At 33.4% G+C, this 16735-nt stretch overlaps 2 protein-coding genes across 4 annotated transcripts in view; one reads left to right on the top strand and one right to left on the bottom strand.

The window, feature by feature from the left end:
• The window catches only part of LOC117333148 (protein strawberry notch homolog 1-like), a 37634-nt gene extending 35357 nt beyond the window's left edge, over positions 1-2277 (bottom strand). The window contains exons 1-3 of one of the 2 annotated variants that reach the window (XM_033892292.1): positions 2198-2277; positions 1042-1167; positions 43-192 (exon numbers count right to left, since the gene is read on the bottom strand). In XM_033892292.1, coding sequence (XP_033748183.1) covers positions 43-192; positions 1042-1167; positions 2198-2215 — 294 coding nt within the window. In that variant the 5' untranslated portion in view covers positions 2216-2277. Of the gene's footprint in view, positions 1-42; positions 193-1041; positions 1168-1812; positions 1889-2197 lie in introns of those variants that run through there. The other variant, XM_033892293.1, reaches the window with a different exon arrangement.
• A 176-nt stretch (positions 2278-2453) lies between these two features.
• Positions 2454-16626, top strand: LOC117333146 (N-lysine methyltransferase KMT5A-A-like). 2 transcript variants are annotated; one of them, XM_033892290.1, is made up of 9 exons: positions 2454-2549; positions 3622-3733; positions 4492-4655; positions 8902-9032; positions 9425-9515; positions 9955-10014; positions 10444-10634; positions 12595-12771; positions 12989-16626. In XM_033892290.1, the coding sequence occupies exons 2-9, from the start codon at positions 3628-3630 to the stop codon at positions 13023-13025; spliced, it is 957 nt and encodes a 318-aa protein (XP_033748181.1). In that variant the 5' UTR covers positions 2454-2549; positions 3622-3627; the 3' UTR covers positions 13026-16626. The 2 variants fall into 2 exon arrangements, with proteins under 2 accessions (XP_033748181.1, XP_033748180.1); XM_033892289.1 differs by lacking the exon at positions 12989-16626 and having other exon boundaries at positions 12595-12861.
• Positions 16627-16735: the final 109 nt, after the last annotated feature.

Below are 16735 nucleotides of genomic sequence, written 5' to 3'. Positions count from 1 at the left end.
ACCAAAAAAGAACTCTACATCAGAACAAATAATATAATTTACCTGACTAGGTAGGGTCCCAACAGTAGGGATAACCTGTGACGTAGATGCCAGTTGTTTTAAAGCATGAGAAAACACAGCTGACTGTCCCACTTGAGTTTGAGAAATGGCGTTCCCATTCCATGATGTCACTGGTACTGTGACTGGTTGGTTCTGTAATTTATAATAAAACCTTGCTATAAACTGTAAATGAAAATTCCTTGTGTTGCAGAATTTTTGGTAATTAATTTGTAGAAAATTTCAGACCATATGTTCCTTTTGTAGAAACAATTTGATAAATGATATTATATCAATAAAGCTTCTTCAACATTTTGTATCTTTTCAGAAACTGATTACTATAACTGAAACATATGCATGATTTGATAAATGATATTATATCAATAAAGCTTTTTCAACATTTTGTATCTTTTCAGAAACTGATTACTATAAATGAAACCTATGTATATGACATGCATACATGTATATTCAATAAATGAATAATGTCTTCTATATATCAGAATCAAGAGATATTTAGTGAAATATGACCATAATGATAACAACAATAATATACAACATTTATATAGTGCAGTCTAACTTGCAAAAATTACATTATATATTAATACATTTTATTTCAAGTGTTACACAATGTACAGAACATATATACTATAGTAACCTACAGCTAAGGTAATGTAAGGACGGCACTGTTGCTACAGCCTTATAAGCATTGAAAATGAAAAGATTTCCATTTATTTTCAAGAAGTCTTTTCAAACCAAACAGATTGAGCAACATTTAATCTGAAAAGGACATCTTTCATAAAACACCCAGTACCATTGTTAACCCTGTACATGTCACAGCAATTTTTCTAGCATTTTGGATCAAGTCACTGTCTTCAGAAAATGTCCCACACAAAATGTGTAGTTTATTTAGTTTTTTAGTTTTAGTTTTCATATACATGTATGTTATTGTATGAAAGATCATCAAGAGAGTCAATAATATTGTTATATAAATCTAAAAGCTCTTGCCTTCGGAACTTCTTGATATGCTACATTATTGATGGGTTCTGCAACTGATGGTTCATCAAAGTCATCGAAGTCTCCTAAGATTCCAGATTCATCTAATGCTGCTGATAAGATGTCAGTGAAGGAATTCTGAAATAATATGTCATATGATGTGTACTCCGTGTAATTTCATTAGCATCACAGAGTAAAAACTGTTTGATAGTGCATTTAACTATGAAATTATGAGACACAGATCCAAATGATTCAAAAACAAATGTCTTAAAACATGAGTATACATTTCTTTAACCTGTGAATATTTTAGGTGAATTAGCAAGTATCACTAGTATACAGTGACCAGCATTTGCCTTTATTTATTTTTTAAAGAGATTGATAGTTTCCTCCATCGAAAAATTTTCCTAACAAATCTTCAAATGTTAAGTTAAAAAACAAGATCCGTTTAGCTTTTCGCACAGAAATGTTTCATTTCTCACATGTTTTAGTGCCATTAGTCTACCATGAAAAGGTAATTTGCCGATTGGAATAACACCATTCATTCTATACTTAAATTTATTTAAATCAAATATTTGTCAGTTTTTTTAACGAAACATTTTGCTATAGGGGCCTACAATGTACATAACGTCGATCACGCACAATAGTAAATTTTAATTCGTATTTACGGTATTCGGTGGTAGAATCATAGTAGAAGAATACCCTTATGGTATATTCATAAAAAGATAATTCGAGTGTAGAGAGTAAGAAATCCAAATTTAAACAGATACTTTATCATTTCTTTACCTCTGCATACGGCATGGCCGCCTGTGTCCTTCAATAAGAATGAAGTTCTACCAAATTATTGAAGCTACTGCGCAAGCTGTATAAACAAAGTCTCTGAATACTTCAAGGCACAAAACTGAATAATCATTCAACGCAAACAATTAATATTCTGCGATGTTTTTATATAGACATGTCATCATGCATGGATTACGAAATAATGATGAGACATCGACGAAAATGCGTTCTCTGCTAACGAAAAAGAAACAAGGAAGGAGCACATGGATACTTATAGAAAATCATTTTAAACCTTTAACAGGTGGGAAATTACTATATTTTTGATAATCATTGAATCAGCGGTATATTTTATTAATAATGAAACGTCATTTCAAAGACCAAAACGCCTTACATTCGCTTCATTGGCCATCACTTGAGACACACGGCCGCACAGCTTTTCATTGCTGATTCGACTCCACCATACTCTTATTACCCAGGGTTCCACAGTGCGTGACGTCGAAGTGAAAATCTAATATGTTCAATATATCTTTTATTTTTGTTAATATTTAATTTTTGAATAACAATGTAAATAAGATATTCATCTAATAGGATAATTTAAATTATTACGTTAAAAGCAGTCATATCATTAGTTCGAAATAATACGAGATTTGGGATTGACCAATCAGAGAACGTAAACAATCAGACGAAATTTGGAACAAGACATTTCAACACGGATTCGCGGGACTCCAGAGTTTAAGCTTCGGGTATATACTTTAATAATGACATGCAGGGACAAACGTATACCATAAGAAGATAGTGCTCTATGAACGTATTAACCATTGATAATATTTGATGTCTTACCTACTTACCAGATTGACTACTGTGTGACCAGTCTGCAATTTTTATAAGTTGACCATTCCATCTACAGTACAAGACTACTGTACAGTAGTGTTCATAATGTAAAACAGGGTAAACATGGAAACTTGTCATGTTTTAATTATTTATATATATATTTTCCTAAGTTTATCAAAACTATGCTCCTTCAACGCATGTGTTTCGGCATGTAAGTGCTATTCACAGATTTTGGTGTACCAAGTGAGAGTGATCTCCCTTAGACTATCAATTTTGCTATTGTTGACAGTTTTGTATTGTGTGATTTAAAACAAATGTAAACAAAATGTTATAGGCCTATAGACTGTTGTCAATAATATCATACAGTTGCTAGACAAGGAGCAGAGGTATAAGCATGACAAGATTAATTGTTCAACACGCAAGTATTATACATATATGTAGGTAAATTTCCAGATAAAACTGGATCCTTGCAAACGTGTCTGAAGGATACTAATTAACTTGGAGATAATTTGATATATATATGGTGCAAAGAAGTAGTTCCAAAAACGTTGAAAATGAAAAATGTCAAATTTTCGAGACAATCCGCCCCTTTATTAAGACACAACGAATACAAATACAATTGCATGATATATAAACAACTTATTACAGCATTAGAGTATTTGGTGACACATACATCTAGCAGAAACACGTGTGTGTGTGTGTATATATATATATATATATATACTTATATTACTGAAGAACTATATTATCATGAAGGCCTTACCATTATTTTTTACCAAAGTGGAGTGGTGATTCATGTCACAATATATTTGAGCTGTCTATGCCCAGTTCTAGCTTCCATTGGTCCAATGGATTAGGACTACAATTAGTTTGACAAAACATTGCAACCTCCAATTACTGACTCTTGCAAACTAACATCTTAATTAGTGAGTCTACTCTGGTATAATATGACATAATGATAACACTTTCACAAAATTTTTTAAGGAAAAAATGGCTGATCAAATTAAAGAAGAAACACCTACTTCATCACCTTTGACATCAAGAATCACAGATTACTTTCCGGCAAGTCCCAAGCCTCAGAAAGAAAAACTCCAAGGTAGGGAATTCAAAGAGCAGTTTATCAACTCATCAGTCAAGTTGGTCAGAGTTTCATCTGGCCCTGACTCGATGTCTGGTGTAGGGCCAGAGCACTCTCTACTATATGAAAACATTGAATTCTCCAACATCATTTGGTGTCACTATAAGATTTTGGTGCAAACTCAATCACTTCAGGCATGCCATAACATCTACCTGTCCTACATTTTTTGATAAATGAGATATCTTTTTTCCCCAAAACACCCATTTAGTCCCAAATCGATGGTCTGTTCCATGAAATTTTGACAGCGTAAAGTGAGAATCTATACGTTCGGAATAGAACATTGATTTGGGAATAAATGGGTGTTTTAGGGTAAATAAATATCTCATTTATCCAAAAATGTTAGGTAGGTCAAGTGAAACAATTCACATGTGCATCAATTTACATTTGTCATCTGGTTTTCAGTATTCAAAATTACTGGTAGTTACAGGAATTTTAGGAATATTGCTACATATATGTATATATAGATAGCTGTATTTTTTGACAAGGACTGAAGGGATATTAATCTAAATTACTGGTAGTTACAGGAATTTTAGGAATATTGCTATCTGTATTTTTTGACAAGGACTGAAGGGATATTAATCATTGTTCTTAAATTTGTTCTCCTTAGTCCCTGCTTGTGCAATTTGAGACAAATGAGGAAAAACAAAATGGCTGACAGCCAGCTCTTTCAGATTTTAACAGTGAATCAATTAATAAAATAAAAATCCAATTTGCAGCAAGTGTTATTATAAAGAAAGAAAACAAACCAGATGAGAGGATTCCTAATGGTCTACTAACCCCAGAAGCTTCTCCAGCAAAAGAGGACAAATCAGCAGCTAATGTGAAGGAGGAAAAAAGTGACTCCGACAGCCAATCCAGTGCAGACCTTCCTTCAAAGCAGGTTTGTCAATGCTTTGACTGTTCTCTCATTTCTGAGCAATGTGTGGTGGCTGATGAAAACATGGAAAACATTGTTAGGTGTTATCCCCATTGTAAGAGGAACACAGAAGCTGAGCGTTAAACATAAACCCAGCAAACAAACAATTTAATTTTTTTTTGTGTGTGTGTCACCTGCAAGAAGCAGGCAACATAGGTATCACTATATATGTCGTTGGCAGTAGATGTTTCCATGCGATAACTCAAGTTCCCTTGGGCCGACCAAACTCCAACTTCATGCAGTTTTTCCGTTACCACAAATGCTTGCATGGGATCATTTTTAGCTCATCTATTTGAAGAAGAGGCAGAGTTAATGCTGTGTTGGCATTGGTTTTCTTATATTAATATCTTGGTGCAAGTGTTGAAAGGCATACTGATATTTGGTATTGGGGTCCCTGCAGGGTTATACTATCCCCTCCCAGAGTAAACTAAAAGAATTTTTGGGGGAGACAAACCTACTTTTTGACAAATATTGACTTAAGCATTTTTATGCCGTTAAGTTTTTGTGGCAAGTGTTGAAGGGCATTAACCTAGTATTATAATAATCCAGTAACATAAATCCAAATAATAATAGACCTCTATATTAGACTGTCACCTTCAGAATAAAAAACAAACAAGAAAACTACAAAGAAAATGAAAGAACCAGATACACACTTAGATAGGTACAATCTCCTCTGCGAAAAACTTTCCATACAATAGAAACCTGATGAAAGAAAATAATAATACAAAATTAATAAATATACTATAATTGATATGACACAAGACAAGCAAATTTAGAAAGTATCCAAATGTACAAATTTGAATGACAACATAAATTATATGTCTGCATGGAAATTGTCAAAGATTTTAAATTCTAATAGCCTAATTCACTGACTCATGTTCAGTGTTTTGATATTTTATATACTACTTTGTTGTCTTGTCTGCAAGACTATGATGAATCTTTTCTAGCAGACATCTGAACCCTTCATTTACGGAATATCACCTTTGAAAGAAAGGATGCTGGGATTGTAGACTCATTTGGTGTTTAGCTCAGTTTCTCAAAAAGGTATCAATGTTATTCCAACCAATCCTGGAATTTAGTGTGCATTGTATGATTGTAGTATAGACATCTTTTGATCAGCACACCCTAAAGATTACAGGAATTTTACTTTTTTGCTGTATATTCTTGTTGAAAACATTAAGATTTTGAGAAATTAATATTAAATCTTTATTGCTTCTCCAATTTAATTACAAAAATAGCTTATAGACAAACTGGAATAAATTCTATAATAGATGGTATATCAAATGATTTTTCCCCTCTCACTTTTCAGAAAGTAATATTTGGGGTAAAATGTCATAATTGGGTGAATTTTGAGAATTTGTGATTTCACAATATTTGATACCTTTTCATACTTGCCAACTTTCCCGATTTAATCGGGAATTTCCTGATTTCAGACTCCCTGCCCCGTCTCCCGATCATATTGATAAAACATAGGGTTTTCTCCCTATTTTGGAGAATATGTCTTGATAACCCCGTATGGAGCCCCTATTCATCTTGTACGTTTCACTTAGGCCTGTGACAGGTAACGCTTGCTGGCTGGTTAAAGACATATGTGTGGGGCATTGGTCAGTTAACTGACCTGCTCACAGATCATAACAAAATTCTGACACTTCACTGACTGCAAGGGTGACAGTACCCCGATTAATAAACAATTAATTAAAACCAATTAAGCTGAGGATGCGTGGTGATGGTTTCGAAGCAGGTCGATCATGGTTGATGAAATGCTTGCAAATGGCTTCGTACAGTATACTGCCTTTGATGTCAAGCACATGAACGACCTCTACTTGACAGTAAACAGACACGGTAATATCACGGACAGAAAAAGTGAAAACAACATTGGCAATGTTATTAACCGAGTATCTAATGTGACAGATTACTTATTGAAATGTTAACTACATTTAAACATTGGCTGATCTTTAAATAATTAGCACAAGGAAATAATTCACAATAACGAACATTTAGACTGAAGGCCTGGTTGCCGGTAGGTAACATGTCGTTTCAATCACTGTATGATATCATCAGCATACCTAGTGTCAGTTAGCAGATATCTATTGTGGCAGAAACTTTCCCAATTCACATTTTGAAAGACAAAAACATGTCCACAAAACTAAACTAAATACTGTCATGTTAAAACTAAGAATTTAAGTATCAGTCCCCACCTACAAAGCACCGAGTTGTAGTGAGTACAACTGCTAGTACAGCCCTTTTTATTTTTCGGCATAGCCGTATAATATTCTTTTGGCCCCGGATATGACGTGACAGGTGGCGTTACTGGTCAAGATGAAGTATGTGATTGGTCAATGTAGCGGTAAATGCAAAATGCAGATGTGCAATTACAAACGAAACAAAGTTCAGATTGAATGCAAGCTGAATGATTATATATATAAGTGGACATGTATCTTTTTAAATGACACATTAATTAAATTATATTCCTGATTTAAATGCAGTCTTATTACAGCAAAAATGATTCAAACTGATATAATTTTGTTATCCATGCTGAAACGCATTAGTTCGTTAATTTATTTCACCAGCAGTTTTACATTTTAACCACCAGCACTAAAACTATGCCGTTTATCTTTTTTAAAGATTTTTCTTGTTTTGTATTGTCTTTGTAATTTAAACCAAAAGAAACATTTGAAACTTCATTCAGAAATATATTGTACTCTACTAGATATTTATTGTAACATGTTAGGTACCGGTATTTTCTTTTGAAGTTTACTGAGAGAAAACTTGTTAGAAAGTGATATCATAGTGATAATTTGCATTCATTAACTGACAGCTATCTTACAACATATATATCTAAGTAAATACTTTTATTTAGAGTCAGCAGTGATTTAAATAATTTCCAGAAATAATTAAAAATAATGTAATTTTGCATCTATGTTTTGTAACTTGTTGCTTATATAATTATCTTTCCAAACTTGGAATAAAAAAAGATCATTGGCCAAGCTTGAAATGAATAAAAAAAGATCATTGGCCAAGCTTGAAATAAGTTTTTTTAGTGCCCTACCGGTGAAACCGGGGGGACTATAAGTTTTGCCTCCGTCTGTCTGTCTGTCAGTCTGTCCGTCCGTCCGGTTAAAGTTTCGGTTAAAGTTTTGGTTAAAGTTTTATAATGGCACACCATTCACTTAATAATGGTATTAGGATGCTGATTCTTTGTATAGAGGTTCTTTGGGTGTGTGGCATTACTTTTGTATGGTTAAAAGTGAAAAATTATTTTCAATTTTTGAAATTTTTGCCATATTATGAACTTAACTTTTTTCTCTGTATTCTTCAGCTTAAAGTTTTTGGTTTATAATGGCACACCATTCACTTAATAATGGTATAAGGATGCTGATTAATTTTTTTCCATAATATGGACTTAACTGTTTTCTCTGTATTGAATGCTTCACTGATGTGAGATTCTTTTGGAATAAAATCAGTTTACTACTATGCTGTGCTATGTAGAATTATGTTTATACAAATATGTATTTCAATCCAAGGCTGTTATTACACATTTCAATTTAAATTCACTTTAGATTCTTTTACTCTGTAGAGTAGACATACCGAAAGAATACCTGAATATCTTTTATGGGCAGGAAACATTGTTTATTCACCCCAATAGAGTTGAATTTACACATTGTTTGGAATGAACTTATTTTCATAAAATGATCATATTTCAGTTGTGGCTAAACTTTTTTTACTCAAAGGCTAAAGTTTTAACTTGGGCGCACCGGTAGGGGACATGTATTGGTTTAGCAATACTCACAGAATGCTTGTTTTAATTTAAGTAAGGGAGGGAAGTGTTCAGACAGGGAAGTTATTTTCCTATAGCAAATTATTTTTTAGTTTTTGTTTGCTAAATGTGTCACGTGTGAAATGTATTTTCCGGTCAAAAATGTCGCTCACACACTTCCCCGATGAGAATTTTAAAAAGTTGGCAAGTATGCCTGTTTCGCAGTGCATCAATATTTACACATGTATATAACATACGTTGTGTTTCCTTACTGTTAGGTTTTTTTTAAATTGTTTTTGGGAAAAAATAATCAAATTTAAGTGAGTTTAAAATTTCCATAAAACTTACTATACTAATACTATGCAGGACAAGTAAGACATATGATTACATGTAATTCTTGTATGAGACTGAGATGAAACTAAGACTGACTACTTTGTTTACATAATCATTTAGATTTTACTGGCAAATGGATCAGTTGTGAAATCAGAAAAAGTAAAGAAGACAAAAAAAGTATCGGATTCTACCACAACCAATAGCACATCACAATCTACTTCTAGAAAAGGCAGAAAAAAGTCCGCTAAAAAGTAAGTATTTTGTTTTTATTACAGTAACTACACATATAAAAAGAAAAGTGGGTCTTATTCATAATTGTTTAATGCCAGATGTAGAATAGTCTAGCTCTCACTAGGACACTTCGACTGAATCATGATCATGTAGAAATCAGGTAAATAGAAAATTGGTTTTCATGTATTACCATTAATTCATACTTGCTTTTAATGTAAATGTTACTTTAAATTTCTACAATTTAATCTAAATAATAGCACACCTAAATGACTCGGAAAGCTATGTAAACAACATCTCCAGTTATGATGCATTTCTTTGTAAATTGATTGTCAACTCAAAACGATCAGTGCCATTGAAGTTGGGTATGGATATGTCTCATTGCACATGTGTATTTATAATTCTTTTATTACAGAAATGTGGAACCAGATGAGCTTAACAACTCCCTCGTCACAGACTACTTCCCGATCCGAAGGAGCAGTAGACGATGTAAATCTGAAATAGAGGTATACTGTGTCATATTGATTAGTGTTGTAGACTATGTGGCAGCTGGTAAATGTGAGTCTGTGAGGCTGATGTCGGTTTTCAGTTATACAATATTAAAAGTTTTGTTTATTGTAGATTTATATTTATTATTTACCTCCTACCAGTGAAGTTGGGGGGAGTCCATAAGTTTCCTCTCTGCCATCTTGTATGTATGTACGCAATGCCAAAGTTTGTCACTGTTACTATTTTTAGCGAGGGCCTGGAGGACTGGAATGCTTTAGCAATACTCAGTATGCTTGTTTATATTCATTTATGATATTTTATGATTTATATTTACTATCAATACACAAATCACCATCCCCAGACTGTTGTAGACTAGGAAGATGCAAGTTCTGATTTATGTTTATCAAGTATTTTGTAATTAACACTTGTTGATCATCAGACCTTAATTCATTTCAGAAAGAAATATGGACAGATATTGAAGACAAAATTTTGAACAAGAGAGAAGAAGGATTAAAGGTATGGTCTATCCTCTATCTGTCTACTTGTTCTGTGGGACTTGACAAGTTGTGGAGAAGTAAAATTCTATTGGAAATGCATGTTGCAATACTATGGAGTAAAATGAAACATAAATTAGGGAGGACCAGTATGCATCAGCCTACTGTTCTGACAGACAGACGGTAAGAAAGTGTTAGTGGTCACATACTAGATGGTAATTCAACACAACAGCATGTGAACCTAAGTCTTGGAGGATTGTACTTTAATGGAACAATGTCCAATACCTGACACCAATAAAATAGATGTATGTTGTTTAGAAATATCCATCATAAATTTCAAACCTCTAATGTATGTTGTGTAGAAATATCCGTCATAAATTTCAAACCTCTAATGCAACTTATTATGTTCTTGTTTCTTATTCAATATTTTGTGTTTGTTTTCTGATGATAGATTGTGGAAATGGAAAACAAGGGACGTGGCATTGTATCCACCAAGATATTCAAACGTGGAGACTTTGTGGTGGAATATGCTGGTGACTTGATAGCACTATCTGATGCCAAGGAAAAAGAAAGAATCTACTCTGAAATTCCAGAGACAGGATGCTACATGTATTATTTTCATCACAAAAACCACAGCTATTGGTAAGCTACATTATATTTTAAATCTTGATTAAATAACATGAATGTTAAATCTGCTTAAGATTAAAATAACTTACCGTATGTTCTTGAATTTTCTTAACAAGAATAATGGAGAATATGTCATGTGAATGTTTATAATGGTTGCAGCATTCAAAGTGTTATGACCGCATCAGCAGGCTAATAACTACAATTGATATGAAATTACAATATTATGAGTTTGAATGACATTGATGTCATTTCCTTGTATGTGTGAAATCAAGTTCATTTAACTAATATTATGTTCTTTATAGGTTTATTTATTGAGGTTTTAAGCTATAAAATATTCTTCAAAAGAATCACTTGGTTCAAGGTTTATTACAATTGGTATTATCACAGGTTATAAATGTCAACTACCAGTATCTACATAAATGTTTATTAAAACTGTACACAATACATTCTATCACAAAGATATTGTAGCTATAAATGTATAATTAAAGTCCTCATGAAGTTATATTGTTGTGACTATCATTTATTTTTAAATGGATCATTTATAAGTACATGGTGGTTGCCTTTGTCACGTTCATAAAAGATATATCTATTGGATCGGTTAACTAGGTGTAAGTATTCAGTGGCGTAGGAAGCGGGGGGGGCAGGGGGGGCAATTGCCCCCCCACTTTTTTCAGTGGGGGGGCAAACATATCTTTTTGCCCCCCCACTTTTTGACATCCAAAATCTAAAAAAGGGGAAAAACACGAATTTATATATTCATTTCGATAAATATCTGTATATTTTCGAACCGATAATGTTTTCTTGAAGGCAACGATAAACACTTTATCTTGTAATTCCGGAACATTCCGACTTTTATACTAGTATATCAATCCTCAGACAGGTCTGTGTGTCGGTCGTCTGCACTAGCCTGGTAAGTCAATATTTATATCTTAATACAAAATTTTGCTTAACTTCATCTCATAGATTCAATAAGTTGATGATAATTTGTGATTTTAATTGAGTTCATAATGAGAACAAGACAGAAACACAACATGAATAAGAATGCGCGGTTTTAACGTTAATCGAGTGATACTAATTACCAACAGGTACGAGGAAATACAAAAAAAAATCGGCTCGCGCCTACGACGCTCGCTTTATCACTAAATTACTGCCCCCCCCCCCCCCCTTTCGATTGCAGATCCACAGGGGGGCTTCGCCACCCTGGTACCTGCTTAGCGGCCCCCAAACCTCTCACAAAAAGGGGGAAAAAATCGGCTCGCGCCTACGACGCTCGCATGATCACTTCATTACTGGACCCCCCCTTTCGAAAACTCCTGGATCCGCGCCTGATCCCGAATTATTGGAAATGTGTTATATTTCATTTTCCGCGGAGGGCTTAGACCCCTTTGAACCCCCTATCAGGGCGCTGCCCTGGACCCGCTGGGCGGCCCCTCAGACCCCTCGTAAAAAAAAAAAAGCAAAAAGAATCGGCTCGCGCCTACGGCGCTCGCATTATTACTAAATTACTGAACCCCCCGCCCTTTCGAAAATCCTGGCCGGGCCTGGTGATTCATGTTTTGCCATAAATAATATATCCTGATTTGCGTAAATAACTTATTTTGTACTACATAAATTATCAAAATTATCATGGGATGTTGAAATGATAATTATTGGCTAATTTTGCGGAGATGGCATACGATTTGTTTAGTGCGTAAAATTTAAGGTTAAAAAAAAGTTTGCCCCCCCACTTTTTGACGACTTCCTACGCCACTGGTATTGTCAATTAAGCATTATTATATAAGATAATGATTGTTTTAATTTTTTGATTTAAATATAGCGTGAAGTACCAGACTGCATATTGTGAGATGAAAGACAAGTAGAAAATATTCATGTTTCTGATGATACTTTTGTAAAACTTAAGATGATAACAAATAATACTCTAGAATGTTTTCGTGTTTCCAGTGTTATATAATGTATAACTATGAACTTGTTACAGTATTGATGCTACAGCAGAGAGTGGAAGACTGGGTAGACTTATCAATCACAGTAAAACATCAGCAAACTGTCGCACAAAGCTTGTGGAAGTAAACAACAAGCCTTACCTCACCCTAGTGGCTGCCAGGGACATCCAACTTGGAGAGGAACTTTTGTATGATTACGGTGACCGCAGTAAATCCTCAGTGGATTCTCATCCGTGGTTAAAACAATAAGTGTCTTAGTATTATAGAAGTGGGAGTGACATGTGCATTTATGGTTTTAGGGGGGGGGGGGGGGGGGGGGGGGAGAGAATTTACTAGTATATATGTGTTTAGTAGGAATGGAATTTAGTTATGTGCCAGGGACATCCAACTTGGAGAGGAACTATTGTATGATTACGGTGACCGCAGTAAATCCTCAGTGGATTCTCATCCGTGGTTAAAACAATAAGTGTCTTAGTATTATAGAAGTGGGAGTAACATGTGCATTTATGGTTTTAGGGAAAAAAGAAAGAATTTACTAGTATATATGTGTGTAGTAAGAATGGAATTTAGTTATGTGATGTCAAAATGAAATCTACACTGGACAAAGGATGCTTTTCCAGCTTTTTACAATACAGATATTGGTTAAATTACGAATTTTAAATTTATTTTTATAAATATATGGTAGAAAAACAAATGAATTATCAATATAAAATATACATGTGTTGACAGTATGTAGGTGACTAGTTTTTGTTTTGTACATGTCCTAGACACAAGGGATCATGGTAGTTGAAAAAGCATTTAAGTTGAAATTCTCCAAGACATTAGGTTGAGATTCTCCTAGTCAACAAACTCCAAGCCAATCTTGAAAGGAAAACTCTGAAATTGAGAGTTTGAAATTTTTGTTTGATAGTGTAGCCCTCACAATTGTGATCCAAGTTTTAGTGTCAACCTAAACAATGTAGTGATTCACTACTAGTGAAAGAATGGTATCTTCGTGTGTATATGATCCAGAGGGAGTATTACTGGGTCAGTCTATACTATGTGTGCTTTCGATAGAAGTCCAAGTCAATGTCATCATTACTTAATTACTAGATGAATATGAATGTGTAGCAAATTATTTTGTCTTCATCATTACTTTATTACTAGATGAATATGAATATGTAGCAAATTATTTTGTCTTCATCATTACTTAATTACTAGATGAATATGAATGTGTAGCAAATTATTTTGTCTTCATCATTACTTTATTACTAGATGAATATGAATATGTAGCAAATTATTTTGTCTTCACACATTTTTATGAAGCATGGGATCCAACTGAGGATTTGATGCATGCATGTGCTGTTTGTGTAAATGAAATACAAAATGGTTTTTTTGGGAATGAAAGGATAAGTATTTGATTGAAAGGTCTTTGTGTTCCGAGATTCTGTATTAGGAAGCTCAGTAGTATGAATCTTGTTTTTAAATTATAAACTGTCTCATTTACCGAGTTGGATTTAATGACTGGTTGATATATACAATGTATGTTCTTACTAGGAGATTTTCACTATTGAATCTCCATAATTTTCCCATTATTGTAACCCTTTTTCCCCTATTAATGTAACCAGTAATTATCCAACTACTGTTACTGTATTTTCTCCACATCACAAATGTTTGCTTTGAAGTTGAAACAGGTATATTAGAGTTGGTTTAATATTTTTGCCATTGATGAGCAAGAACTTTAAAAAAAACTAACAATTTTAGTGTAACTTATACAACAACAAAAAAACTATTGTCATAGTAGAAACATTTTTGTGCCAATATACATGACTATATTGATAGGTATAAACTACCCGAGTTGTGAAAATATCTTAGAAAATACTTCCAAGTCGTCATGATATTCAAAACATGATATTTTAAGATGTTTATAATTGATATTGAAAAAATACCTGGTAAGTTTTACATCTACAATGCTTAACAACATATCTTCCTGTTTTTATACTCATTTCGTGGTTTCCAGTTCATATTTTTACACATTATAAAATGCATACACAATGAATTGAAATTTATATAAGGAAAACATCAGGAATGGATAATTCAGGGAATGAGCAATCTCCCATACACTTTTATTATCTTCTGTATTTAATGTTTTATTTAATTATGTATGTCCCAGCTGGTGTAAGTATAACAGTCGAGAGACATGCAGGCTTTTATTGTTGTGTTCTCCTGTATTCTTATCACTAACTTCTCAATTTGTCAGGTCATTGAATTGGATAACCAAACTCGTCAGTAAATCTGATCCGGTAAGATGTAAGCATTTTCCTCAGTAAACTTATGGTTTCATTGTGTTTTAGATTTAAGGCCAGTAGGACTACATGTTGTGATATCTTCAGTTTGCAGCTAAATGTATATATGTATGTAGGTATGTAGTGAAATTGTTGTGATTTTAGAACCTTCAGGAAGTTAAATAATTCATTTTCTTTCATAAGCAAAGCAAAGTAACAGGAGCTTTTGGCTTTATTTTGTAACCACATATCAAATTGTCACCATCTTGAATATGAATATGTACCAGAACTTGATGGTGTGTTTTTCTACTTTAATAATACTGTTTTGAGGATCCCATACTACCTTATTTGACTTAATAAGCGCACTTACTAAGTGCTTACAAAAACACCAGAGGGATGTTGTTAATAAAACCATGTAAAGTTATTTTCATAGTTGATTTTAGTGAGGGATGATTATTGTTGACTTTATCTAAACAATAATATTTATAGTTGGACATAGTTTAACATCTGTAGTTCAACATAGGTATAAACATAGCTTGAACTTCCAAGAAGCCCATGATCTGGTCGTGGTTAGTCCCAAAAAAATTTCAACATGTTCAAAATGTCTGGTGAGGGTAGATGCCAAAACCCTACTGTGACTAGTTTGAACATAGTTGACCATAATTTACCCTACTTGACCATAGTGTTTACAATAGTTGACCATACTAACATGGCATGATCAACACTACAGGTAGTACTGTGGTCAAGTAGTCAAAGCGATCAACAAGGAAAGGAGTTTAACTGCCCCTACTTTAATCCAGTTGACAACGGTGAACTACGCTTTCAAATTGACTCGGTCAAATATGTGCATGACTGCAAGATGAAACCATGGCTAAAGTTAACAACTTAAGATTCTTATCCTCATGGTTGATATCCATTTTCTCATTCTCAAGAGAGTGAATGATTATTTTTCTCAAATCATGTTCTTTCTATATGAATATCAATATTGCATCAATGGAAGACTTTGTTGATGCAGACATTGATTGAATTATACACATTTTTTAATGGGATTTAATTCCTTCTCTATCTCAACCCAAGGTAGAAAAATGGTTCAGATAAAGTTTCCCTTTGTTAAAGTGTAAATACACATGTCCACGGTTAAAGAGAAGTAGCTGGTATTTGTCTTTTTGTGTACAAGTGAACGTTTTACTGTAAAGATTAAAATCATAGTCTTAATTGTTGGTGATATGCACTTGAAATTAATGAAATCAAAATATTGCAGTATTTGAAAAATATTTTATTGAATTAACTGTCTGAATTTGATTTTAATTCACTTGATGTACAACAAACAATCAGGTTTTACAGATACAAACAATCAGGTTTTACAGATGAGAATTAATTTTTGTGCAGGGTAAGCTTGAGCTAGTTGTAGATGCTTTTGCTGGAAATTCAGTCAGCAGCCTCCAAATTTTTACTGTATGTTCTGTAAAAATTCCTTCTTAACCAGAGCTCCATGTATAACACTATGCACCAGACTAATTTACTGTTTTAAATATACAGCACTTTTCTGTTCATTGAATATGACGCACCTTTTCTGTCGTCACAAAATATTTTCATTGCGTGCAATCAAATAATTTATTTGGTGCTTGTTATCAAACTTACCAGTTGTGTTCATTGGCAGGGGTCTCCTTTGTTTCAAAGAAACAAATTCTTCTGTGAAATTTAAATTTTTACTGTCCTACAAATTGTGTTTAATGTCATGTGGAAGTATGAGTCTATGTGTGATGAATTGGTTAACCTGTATAAATAATTGTTTTTATCTTGCAGGTTTTTTTCAATGAAAAAAATAATGAAATATATGTACTAATATAATGCAAGTGTTGAATACAAAATATTGTTCATGAATCATTTTTGTTTTTACTGGACTATTTTT

Source organism: Pecten maximus, chromosome 8 (assembly GCF_902652985.1).
Source record: "Pecten maximus chromosome 8, xPecMax1.1, whole genome shotgun sequence".
Lineage (NCBI taxonomy): Eukaryota > Metazoa > Mollusca > Bivalvia > Pectinida > Pectinidae > Pecten > Pecten maximus.
This window is presented reverse-complemented; position numbering and strand designations above follow the sequence as displayed.